The sequence below is a fragment of the Rutidosis leptorrhynchoides genome, unplaced genomic scaffold (assembly GCF_046630445.1).
Source record: "Rutidosis leptorrhynchoides isolate AG116_Rl617_1_P2 unplaced genomic scaffold, CSIRO_AGI_Rlap_v1 contig156, whole genome shotgun sequence".
Classification (NCBI taxonomy): domain Eukaryota; kingdom Viridiplantae; phylum Streptophyta; class Magnoliopsida; order Asterales; family Asteraceae; genus Rutidosis; species Rutidosis leptorrhynchoides.
In genome coordinates, this window is record NW_027266407.1 from 16,053 (window position 1) to 28,341 (window position 12,289).

Sequence of the window (12,289 nt, forward strand, 5' to 3'; positions counted from 1 at the left end):
CTAATCATCACCGTGAATTCCCCATTCCGGAAATTTTATATCCATCTTCGAGACAGCAAAAAGGATGCCAGAATTACGATCGGATATGATGCAAGTGAATCTATCGTGCAGGACGTATTTCTTTAGGTATTTCAAGAACCAATACCAACTATGAGTCGATTCTTCATCTATAATGGCGTATGCGACTGGGACGATTCTGTGGTTAGCAGTCTTCACAAGTGCAACTATCGCCTTACCCTTGTAAGCCCCTCGGAGATGCGTTGCGTCAACGGTAACTACAGGGTAACTGTGTTCAAATGTCCGTTTCGTCGCACCGAAATGCCAAAATACGTACCTAAAAATCTTCCTCCCACTATTCATCACCCCGTCCTCCTTTTTGAACTTCCACTGGACTTTCGTCCCATCGTTGCAGTATTCGAGAGCTCGCATGTAACAGGGCAGTTGGCGAAAATTTGTCTCCCAATCTCCGTACAACGTGTTCAGTGCCGCTCGCTTGCCGTCCCAAGCTTTCTTCCGCCCAATTTTACAGCCGAAATATGTTTCGCAGTCTTCAACAATGGATTTGATTGGATAACTTGGACGGTCGCGAATCTTACCAGTTATGACGTGGGCAACATGACTTTGCGAGATATTTCGATCATCCCGTCCGTTGTTTGATCCGTCACAATTATGACCCTCGCACCAGACTGTCATTTGCCACGTGCGATACTCGCCCTTAAAACAAGCACGGATCTTCCAGTTGCATACAGTACCGCTAAACGGCTTCTTATCACGTCTGTTAGGACGATTTACGCATTCTGCCGCCCATACAGTCTTATCTGACGAGGTAGTGCGGTACTCTGCTCCCCGCCTAGCTGACCATAGTGCTATCGCACCCTGAACCTCTTCCTTGTTCGAAAAATACGTTCCGAGCTTTATGGTGCTTGGGTCACCATTGTATAACTCTGGACGGAGAGGTAAGCGATGGTTTGTTACCTCATCAGGTCCGTCCATATTGCTGAAGACATGATAATCTGCAACCCGAGGTACAATGTAATCCTCGTCCGAGGGCCCGTATCCCCGCCGTCCGCGAGGCCTACTGCTCGACTCTCCCCCCCGCATTGAATCCCGGTGTACGACCCGAATTATGAATCGGATGGTAGCTTATGAACAGGTCATGACTCCAAGATTGATGCTGATACATCAATAATAATGTGGCATCATCATTTATCACGATACATTGTTTATCACCGTTATCAACGGCGTATACGTAGATTAGCCTCAATTGTACCGCTTCTCTTTCAATGCTAGCATAACTGCACATGATTCTTGAAAAATTGTCATAACTCATCCTAGGGTCGATCAAGTACGTTGCGTCGGGAACACAACAAACACTGATCTTGCCATCGATATATTGTACAGAACTCGTCCAATACAAATTTAAATATGAAGACATATTTAATAAAAAAATTAAATCACTACGAAAATAATATTACGGTACGAATATTTAAAAGAAAGATGAAGAGATCGTGAAAATATATATAGATGGAGAGAGAAAGAGATGAAGAGATTGTGAAAATTAATCGTGCGGAGTATGGATTATATAGGCAAAAGCATTCCCGGATACCCCAAATACGGAAATAAGAAACCGGTGTTGGAGAAACCGGGAATAGCTTGATCCCGGTGTCCCCGTTACTGGGAATCAATCCCGGTGTTCCCGTTACCGGGAATACAATATTGTTTCCGGTTTTCACGTTACCGGGACAAGCTTCCCGGTTTCCCCGTTACCGGGACAAGGCTGGATTAGTGATCCCGGTTTCCCCGTAACCGGGAATGGTTATGTGTGTTCACCTTTTAGGGTTACTGTACACAACAGTGTCGTGCCCGGTGATGCGGACACACAACGAATACACCTTTAATTTGTGCTAGTCTTCCCTCCATGTTCACCATTCATCGTTCAAAATATGGAATGAAGTTATTTTATCTTATCATTTCAATAAAGTGCAGATTGCGGTATTTTTCTAATATTGATCTTGATTTTTTCTATTTTTCAACATATTATGAATTTTCTGAAGAATCAACTGAGGTATGAAGACTTTTTTACTTCCATATCTTAATATAGTTCCTGAAGATCACTCATGAAGACACTTTTTTCTTGACGAGAATGCTCGAACGATGGGTTTGTATAAGATGTATATGATGCACAAAAAAGGTAACATGAAAGCTCAGACTGTTTGCTTCTAATTCATATGGTTTGATGCTTCTACATAATTTGATGTTGAAGATGACGAATTTATAGAAGAAGTACAGGAATGGGATGCACAATGAGGTGCATAAAAGCTCATACTCCTTTGTTTCCTTCAAATCATATGATATTGATGGGTGTATGTAATATGTCCATGGATTTTCTTGATGAAGAATGAATATATGAAATCTGTTTGATGAATGATTTTTGAAATCCCTAACGTATGAGTTTTAAGTTTCTGTATCAATAAAATTTGAGTTTAAATTTGTATATACTTATATAGGATAAGAATAAAGCTCACACAACACAAAACACTGTTTACTTAGAATTGAAAAAAACCACCGTTCACTTGGCCATAGCCGAAATACACTTAAAACACGATTTCTCTCATTATTCATTCATCTCCATCGTCCGATCTGCACCAAATGAGGCATTCGATTCTGGCTAAAAGAACCAAAAAGTACTTTAAATTATATTTTAATCCTAACGAAACGGGAGGAGAAGACAAAAAAAAATTGAAATTACAGTTTTATTAACAAATTTGTGATCTTTAAGTCAAAAATAGGAGAAAAAACATCATATCATATAGAAATGGATATGCGCAGCGTCAGGATGACCTTTCCACCTATCTCACTGAATCAATCAATAAAATATTAAGTGTCACTGTTTACCTCTCTCCTCGAAAATAATCTCTAAAATTCAAATCTACGTAACTATAAATACGTGAAAATACTATTAGGCACAAAAATATAAATAAAAATATTAATCTTTTGAATGATAGTTGTTTGAAATTTTTTCGATTTTTTATGAATATTTTATGAATTTTTTTCGTAAAATTGGACTTATTAGAACTTGATACATTTTTGCTCCCAATTTTTTATGTAATACTACTGAATAGTCATTTTCTTTTCTTTCTTGAAAATTTTTTCTAAAGCACTTTTTAATGCGTATATTAAATCAGGACTCGCCCCTAAATAATTTCGAAATTTTAAAATCATGTAACTATAAATATAGGTCTTGTCAGGTCTTGTCATGATAATAGAGGAAAAATAAAGAAAGGACATTTTTTTTCGCATAAAAGTTGTTTGAGATTTTTCCAATTAATATGAATATTTTATAATTTTATTCGTAGAACTTGGAGCTTAATAAAATAGTCATAACCTTTTTATTTCTAACTCGGAGCACTTTGTGATCACATGCATGGTAAAAAAAGAAAATTCTGCCAAATATCATTTGTCATTTCTCTATCTTTCTAATTTAATATAAATATTTTATGATTTGATTTGATTTGTAAAATTTGTCCTATTAGAAAATAACATCTAATTCGTCTATATGCTTTATTTGATAATATTAAATAGTCATCAATTTTTTTAGTAAGTGGGCTCAAAAGCGTTTGTAACATATATCATATCATCATGCCTCTCCTTCAAAATAATTTTAACACTTTAACCTCATAAATTATAACTGCACATGAAGTCGAATCGTGACAATGTTATTCGAGCTATTTTTACTAATAAAATATGTAGATGCATGTTTTTCTAATCAAACATTCGTAATTTTATTTTTTTAAATTTTAATTATTTTAAGTACCGAAATAATTTATCATTGCATATTTTTATTTCAAAAGTCCATATTATATAATTTTGTATTTTTAAACTGATAAATCCGCGATGTATCACATATACAAACTCATGTCACTCGCAAGCCTTTCCTTAGTAAATTATATATATTAGTGATTATGCTCTAGGCCATTATGGACATAGTTTTTATATTTACATTTTCGATTTATAAAGATATTTATTATTATTGTTATTATATATTGTTTGCATGTTTTATATAAATATATAATATGTCACAAGTTGTTCATCAATAATATAATTATATAACCAATTAGGGTGTGGTCTATTGGTTAAAGCATTTCCTCCATCAGAATGTCATGGGCTCGATTTTTGGGAAAGTGAATTTTGGGTGAGTAGTTTGTATTAGGAGTTTATCAAAATATAATATAATTATATACGCCCTCGATCCCTAATTACATGTCATCATTTTTATGTAAATTACATAATAAATGAGACACTTAATTAGAGACGAAAATTATATGATATAATACTAGTACAAATTTAATCGATAATTATGAGATAATGTGTATGGCACATAACTAATGGAAAAATATAACTATATTATCATTGCCAAGTATAACATTATATTTTCTTCTGAAGTTTTTATTTTCAACTTTTGATACACCATGTGTATGTATCATATAGACATTAAAGGAAAATGACAATTTTTTTTATGAAATAAAAGATTTTATTGCATATCAAAGCTTGCTTCATCGTCAACGAGATGGATAATCGCTCTTGCCAATTGCTTTTAAGGTTACCAACGCAATGGGCTACTCGATTCACGAGCGCGCTACATTTTTGGTGTTTGAAACGGGATGGTAAACGGAAATAAGAAGATCGAGTACAGTGTACTCGACTATGCTTAATGTATGATTAAGGGGTTTTAGCTTAACCATAATCGAGTACGTTGCTTTCGGTTTTGGGTAGGCGACAAAAATCACAAGAAAGTCGAGATCATGGAACTCGAATATGCACAAAATTTCAAACCAGAATCGCGTACGGTGTACCCGATTATGATAAAATGAAAAACGAGTACAATGTACACGATTATGCTGTGCATAATACCTAAAGAAATACAGCATATTCAAAAGCATAATTAAGCAACACACGAACCGAGTGAAAGAAATGATCAATGAATATGGTGCAGAAGAAGTCATCTGAATGATATGCTGCCCATGTAATTAAAATCTCAAGACTAATTTAAGATCATATGATGGATTTCAAAATGTAAATTAAGATAATGGGTGTTAAAAAGTTCATTAAAGGAAAAAAAAGACTCTCTCACACACACAACCACTGTTAAAAATCTGATTTTTACTCTTTACACTGTAATTCATAAATTTAAAAGTTAAATTTAAAAAATTCCCCTAAACCCTTTTTTATTTTAATAAAAATAAAATAAAATTTAGAAAGTATATCTAGCAATAATCCTCATGAAAAAATTATTCTCATGAAATTGAGGAAATTGAGTACTCTTTTATTTAAATCTTGTATATTACTAAATTCTTGCATAATTTCTTTCCACAAAATCTGTATATTCTTTCTATAATTAATAAGGTTGAAACTTGAAAGTGTTAAGGAAATATATAAATTGTTTTGTCACAAAAAATAAATAAAAGTTGTGATCCAAGTGGCCATATATTAATTTACTATTAATACATATATTTTTTTTATACATTTACATGTAAATTTATAAAGAATCGAATAAATGCACTTGCAATATCATACCTAAACTTTTTCATCAGAATGACCAACCGGATTATAGCACATTAAAGAGTCAAAACTCGGTCAGATGGTCAATAAGTCAAAAGATTGATCAATCAATTTAAGGACCAAAATCGAAGGAAGTTTAAATTTGAGGACCAATCTGGATGAAAGACTGGAAGTTTAACTCGGTAAAAGCAAGTCAAAAATCGGAAACATTGTGCCCGACTATGCCCCCCAAAATCGAGTACGGTGTTCTCGATAATGGACAAAGGAAAATCGAGTTCGTTGTGCTCGATTTTGGTTGAGATGGTGATTAGTGTAATCATGTCCGTAATCATGAAATTTGGGTTCGTTGTACTCGTTTTTTAAGTTGAATTTTGCTAATCCAGGTTAGCTCGTTAACAAACTCAAGATCGAGTTTTGTTACTTTTCTCCACTCCCCCCATTTCAAACATATATTATGTCTACATAATGAAAAGGATTCATATTTGTGTAAATAATTCCTCGATTCACCATTCTATGGAACATATACGAAAGCGTAAGAATCAAATAGGGTGACAAGAGTTTTGTACTTACTAATGCTATCTGTACATGATAAAAAAGCTGACTTCAGAACTAGTAAGGTCATTGGTGAGGATTATAACTTCAAAAAAAAAAAAAAGGTTCAGACTCTAAGATCACGTGTAATAAGTCAAGCGAGATAGTTATTCCCCCACTATCTCTGATTATCACTCCCAAACCGCGACTTTCCATATTAGCAAAGAGAGTTGCATCACTATTTATTTTTGTGGAAGTTGGGAGTGGGAGGTGACTAGCGAGAGCGATGAGAGGGACCTGTTGTAATGATGTTCAACGGAGTAGCTGTCCCAGCAAATTCTTCAAACAATTTCTTAGCCATTATTACTTTTGAGAGAGGAAAAGAATGAAAGATCATTCCAAGCAAAGTTTTATTTTTCCAAATGATCCCGAGCACAACAATCAACAGATTCGAGGAATTACAGTCAAAGATATCGTGCGTACGTTTATACCATCCAAACAGGTGCTCACTAGGCCAAGCAGCGGAATCCAGATTTGGAAAAACAATTTACCAAATTTTTAATGCCCAAAGGACAAGCAAGAAATAAATGTGCATGATTCTCGGTAGCAGCTATATAGACAAGGCAAATAGGATCGTTTGCATACCTCTTCTGTGAAGGACATTCCTCATAGCAAGACTTTCGTGCCCTTCATATCAAAGGAAAATAGAGACTTTTAGCATGATTTTCAGGTTCCAAATGAGCTTCTAGATTGACACAGAAACAAGTCTAGGAGGACAAACCGGTTTGCTTTGAATTGTAACAAAGTAGGCACTCCTTATTGTGAATATATTGTTTTTCGTTCCTTTCCATGCTAGGAGATCTTGAAGATAATTGAAAACAGGAATTAGGAGAATCATCCGAAGTCTGTCAGCCGAGAAAATGGACGATGGAAGAGCAACATTCTAGCTTCCTGTTTGCTAGTCTAACAGTTGTGATAGTTTAAAAATACTCATTCCTAAAAACCTGACGGCCTTACCTTCTCTAAATCAGAAAGAAATGAGCCTGGAATCAGTGATCTTCTAAGGCCTTGATTTTTCTTCCATTGCCAACTCGCCATAGGCTGCCAGCATGAAGGATGTCGATCCCTACCTTCTAGGATGCTTCTCCACACAAACGGCTGATTATTTCCCAATTTGACATCAAAATAAGAGGTACATGGATAATATTCTGCCTCGAGACATCTTGCTAGAAGAGAATTTGGGGCCTGTATTAGACGCCATCCTTGCTTTTCCTTTAGCCCCAATTCACCTTCCTTCTCAGCCCCAATTCACCTTCCTTCTTAGCCGAAGACATGGTGTCCCAATTAACCCATCGTGTTTTTTTTCTACCACCCTACCAAAAGTCTCCTTTGTAATTTTCAATTTCTCCTTCAATTTTCGGGACACCAAAATAATTCATCATATAACTTGAACTCCTTCGTTCATATCAAATCGCAGTGCGCTTCAGGACCCGTTAAGGGTTGGGAAACCAAACCCTCAAGCCAGAATAGAGAAAAATTATATTAGAAAATTTGGGCATCAACGTGATATATGTGGCTCGTTATTAATCGGAGCCCATCGATAATTTAAGTCTAACTGGGGTGATTTTGAGTGAGCTCTTATTCAAATCATATAACTGTTTATCTTCTAAATTGACCAATGTGGGAATGTGATGTATATTCATATTTTCCCTGATATACTAAAAAAATCACGGTGACGGAAGGTTTATCGTAAAGTTGTCGGCACGATCAGAACCTGCAAATAGAATATAACATTAGAGGGTGATAGCTACGTTTATGCATCTACGGTCTAAACGGGACCAACAAGGTTCACTACAAGGCCGATACCGAGTGATGCGTAGCTGCCGGATAGGAGTAAATAAACTTCTCTTGTGCGAGAAGCTTGTATGAACACACGTGAGCAAAGGTCACTTTGGTGTTGTTTCTCTGTGTATGTGAGAGAGCTTAGACTTAGTTTAGGATTTTTCCTTAAGAGGGATTATATAGGACGGAGTCCCACTGATCGAGGGATCTTATTCCCTACGATCTTTTATACATGGCAGTCTCCTTAATGGAGAATATCTCTAAGTCTTGAAAATCAGTCGAGAGAGCTTGTTTTCTTTTAAGACTCTCACTCAGTCAGTCGGGCTTGGCCCACTGACTGCTGTGGGCCGAAGGCTTTTCCACTACATTTGCCCCCTTGCTCACGTTATGGTTTTACCTTATGGGAGCAAGTAAACTTTCAAAGAAAAGCCGAGACGCCTGTTTTAGTGGGATTAGGTGTGTGTTTCGGATCTATCTGACTCGATTTCGGCTGTAAAGCTCGTTACTTAATGACTTTTGGACCGTGTTCATCGTCCGACTTGGCGTTTGGCTACTATAGCTCTTTACCGAAGTCGGGGGATTTTCACTTTGGCCAGTCGTAAGTTTAGAGACTTTACGGGATAGCTACATATATAAGCGTCTACGGTCTAGTACGCGACCAACAAGGCTCACCAAAAGGCCTTGACCAAGTGGTGCGTAGCTACCTGAATGAATTTGAGATGTTCCCCGTGAGGAATTTGTATCTGTTTTGCCTGCACGGATCGTTGGAGTCAATTTTTGGCAGGAGAGCTCGTTATTGATGTTCGGAGATCGTTGCTTCGGCCATTTTCCGAAGGTATTGTTGCTCCTCTCTCCGGTGGGGGTGTAAGGAATGAGTGGGCCGACAAAGCTTTAGGCTTGTCGTGGGCCGGACTTTCTAGTTCGGCTTACATCCTTGGCTTGTTGAGGAAGCTGTGTGGAATACGAAAGATTAAGGTTGCCCGAGACTTGAAGCGTTGCCTAGGGAATCAAAGAGGCGCATACGTCTTATGGAGGAGGGAGTGCCTTGCATGTAGAGAGATGCCTCGATCTTTGTGCCGACGAATTGAGGCTTTAAAGTCTAGACCAAACGGCTTCCACTTCAACGGTTAATCTTCCCTCTCAAATGCTATAAAAAAGGGGAAGCCTCTCTCTATTTTTTCCATCACTTCAACTTAGTTTGCTTAGGGTTTGCTCTCGGCCAGAGGGTTTTCTTCTAATTTTTTGAGAGACTCTTTTAATTCAGCCTTTTTTTTAGGTTTCTGATCTCGTTCATAGGGAAAAGACACTTGTCACTTGACCCTTCTGGTCGGAGCGACAGTTCCCGCCACGATGGCGATTTCGTAAGGGAGATCTCTATTAAGTCTTCATCGCCAGAGTCCAACCCCCCCTTTGTCAGGACCGTACAGGGGTAATCCACCTAGTCACCAAAGTTCTTCGAGAAAAACTTTATCTTTTTTCCTCCGCCACTTTTCTGAATTTTTCCTTTTCCTTTCCAGCATTGCAACATTTGAAGGAGGAAGTGCCTCGCCGAATTAGGGAGTTTCCCTTTTCTCCAAGGCGAGGGGGGGAAGGGTCTGACGGCGAGTAGGTGCTCTTCCGACTGGGAGGAACCGACAAAAGTGGGGTTGTTACGGAACCCGAGAAGGACAAAGGTTCTCGTTGATCTGGGCGATCGGGAGGGTAACCCCCTTAGCCAAGACGGGCGAGCCGGTCTTGATTTCTTTGATTTGATCGTCCCTCCCAGTGACCGAGCCCTTCTCGGCCAACAGGACTAGACAACCCTGTTTCAGACGCTGGCCAAGTCTCTAAAGTCGGTGATTCCTCCTTATATCTATTCCTCTGTTCTCCCAAGCTAGTTTTGATGGATTTACCGCTGACGTGGGCCGCCTTTTCTTTCCCCAGGCTATGGACACAGCTCTTCTGCTATCGATCGAGCGAACAAGATGCATGGGGCGCAGCTCCAGGCCGAAGCTCTGATGGGATCCTTGAACCTCCTTCTGGCTAACTCCAATTACGCGTTGGATAAAGCTAAAAAGGAGGCCCTCGATAATGCGAGAAGGGCCGACCACTTCCAGCGTGTGGCCGATGATCGTTACCAGGAATTGGCGGCTCTTCGAAAAGAGCAGCCGAACTTCGCTGTCTTGGCCTTTGAAGATGGGCTAAGTTTCCTGATGGAGAAGCTAGACCTAGACGCCCGCCCGTGCGTGGTGAACCCCTACAGGGTGGGCTCGGTTGGGTTTGAAACGACTGGCAGGCTTCATTCTGATGTTGTCGGTCCGTCTTCCCTACCAAAGGCTCCTCTTGATGTCGACCCTCGCTGGGATGGCGCAGAACCGGAACGTGCTAGGGGCCATAGTCTTCTCGCTGATGGGGTTGTTTTTCTGACATTGCTCCAACACTGTGCCCCATTGTGCTTCTTTTTTACCTTAACACGGTCTTGATTAGCAAGTACCGTTATACTCTTTTAGGACTTTTGAAAAGAGCTTCACCTTCCTTTGTAATTACCGACTTCTTTAATGAAAAAAGTTCGAATTTTTCACTTATCTCCTTTTGTATTTTACTTTTACCTTATACCGTCTTGCCCCTGTTCGGGCAACTTTGCTTTTTTAAGGGTGGCCGAACATTTCAAGCTTATTCTTGCTTTTAGGAGTAAATTTAGTAGGTGCCCCCGACAAAGGGGGTCTTTCAGCTTCCTTCGCTTGGGAAGGATTTAGAAAATGCCCCCGACAACGAGAGTCTTTAAGTTTCCTTCACTCGGAAAGGATTTAGAAAGTGCCCCCGACAAGGGGGGTCTTTGAGTTTTCTTCGTTTGGGAAGGATTTAGAAAATTCCCCCGGCAACAAGGGTCTTTGAGTTTCCTTCACTTAGGAAGGATTTAGAAAATGCCCCCGGCAACGGGGGTCTTTCAGTTTCCTTCACTTAGGAATGATTTAGAAAATGCCCTCGAAAATGTGGATCTTTGAGTTTCATTCACTTGGGAAGGATTTAGAAAATGTCCTCGACATTGGGGTTCTTTGAGTTTCCTTCACTTGGGAAGGATTTAGAAAATACCCCCGGCAACGGGGGTCTTTGAGTTTTTCTTCACTTGGGAAGGATTTAGAAAATGCCATCGGCAGGGGTCTTTTAGTTTCCTTCACATGGGAATGATTTAGAAAATGTCCCCGGCAATAGGGGTCTTTAAGTTTCACTTGGGAAGGATTTAATGAGCACCTCTTGGCCAGGGAAGTACTTGCCTTTTCTTGTAAAGGTCTTTTAGGTTTTTTACATCCGTCTCCTTTGGTAGAGAACTTGGCCTCAGTCCGAAGGGGCCTTGTGTGTGATTTCGCATCCGTCCTTTCGATAGAGAACTGACCTCAGTCCGAGAAGGCCTTATGTGCGACTCTTTTGCATCCGTCCTTTCGGTAGAAAACTTGACCTCAGTTCGAGAAGGCTTTATGTGCGACTCTTTGATGTACTATGTTTGACCGAGGGCATGGGCCAAACTAGGAAGAGTTCGTCCACCCTTCTTTATCTGACTTCCCTGGTCAATGCTAAAAAAGGTTTTGTTCTTTTTTTTTTTTAAATATGAGGGAAAATGAATTTGTTGATGTCAACATTTTGGAAAAACAATCTTTATTTTAATTTAAACATGCATATGCAGATGATGATGCAGATGCAAAAAAGATAAAATGGCTCCACCCGATCCTCGGGGAGACTTGGACTTTTATTTGTAGTAGATCCTCAGGTTCGAGATGTGCCATCTTCTTTTGATCGGCGTCCCATCAAGTGTTTCCAGCTTGTAAGATCATGGTCGGCTGAACTTGGACACTCTATATGGTCCCTCCAAGTTGGGCTTAGTTTTCCGACAGCTTCCTCGGCTTTGACGCTTCAGTCTTCCTAAGCACAAGGTCTCCGACCTGCTATGCTCTTCCTTTCACCTGACGGTTGTAGAACTTAGCGGCTGCTTCCTTATGTTTAGCCATCCTGGACGCAACGTCCGTCCGAACTTCTTCGATGAGATCCAAGTTCAAGAGAAGTCCATCCACTAGCTGTGGTTCCTTGTAGAATTGTATCCTGAACAAATCATGCATTACTTCCATAGACGCCATAACTTCGGTGCCATAAGTTAATCAGAAGGGCGTTTCTCCTGTCGGCAGTCGGCAGGTCGTTCTGTATGCCCAAAGGACATTCTACATTTGAATGGCCAATCTCCCTTCTTGAAGATTTTGTCCATCCTCTTTTTAAGCCCGACGAGGATGGATTTATTCGTGATTTCGATCTGCCCATTGGCAGCTGGGTGAGCAACAAAAGCAAACCTGAGCCAATCCCATGGTCCTCTAAGAATTTCCCCAACTAT

At 39.3% G+C, this 12,289-nt stretch overlaps 1 protein-coding gene across 1 annotated transcript; it reads right to left on the reverse strand.

The window, feature by feature from the left end:
* LOC139881445 (uncharacterized) lies at positions 1-1,101 on the reverse strand. The gene has a single exon (XM_071865919.1). It carries the CDS (start codon positions 1,099-1,101, stop codon positions 1-3), a length of 1,101 nt encoding a protein of 366 aa, XP_071722020.1.
* Positions 1,102-12,289: the final 11,188 nt, after the last annotated feature.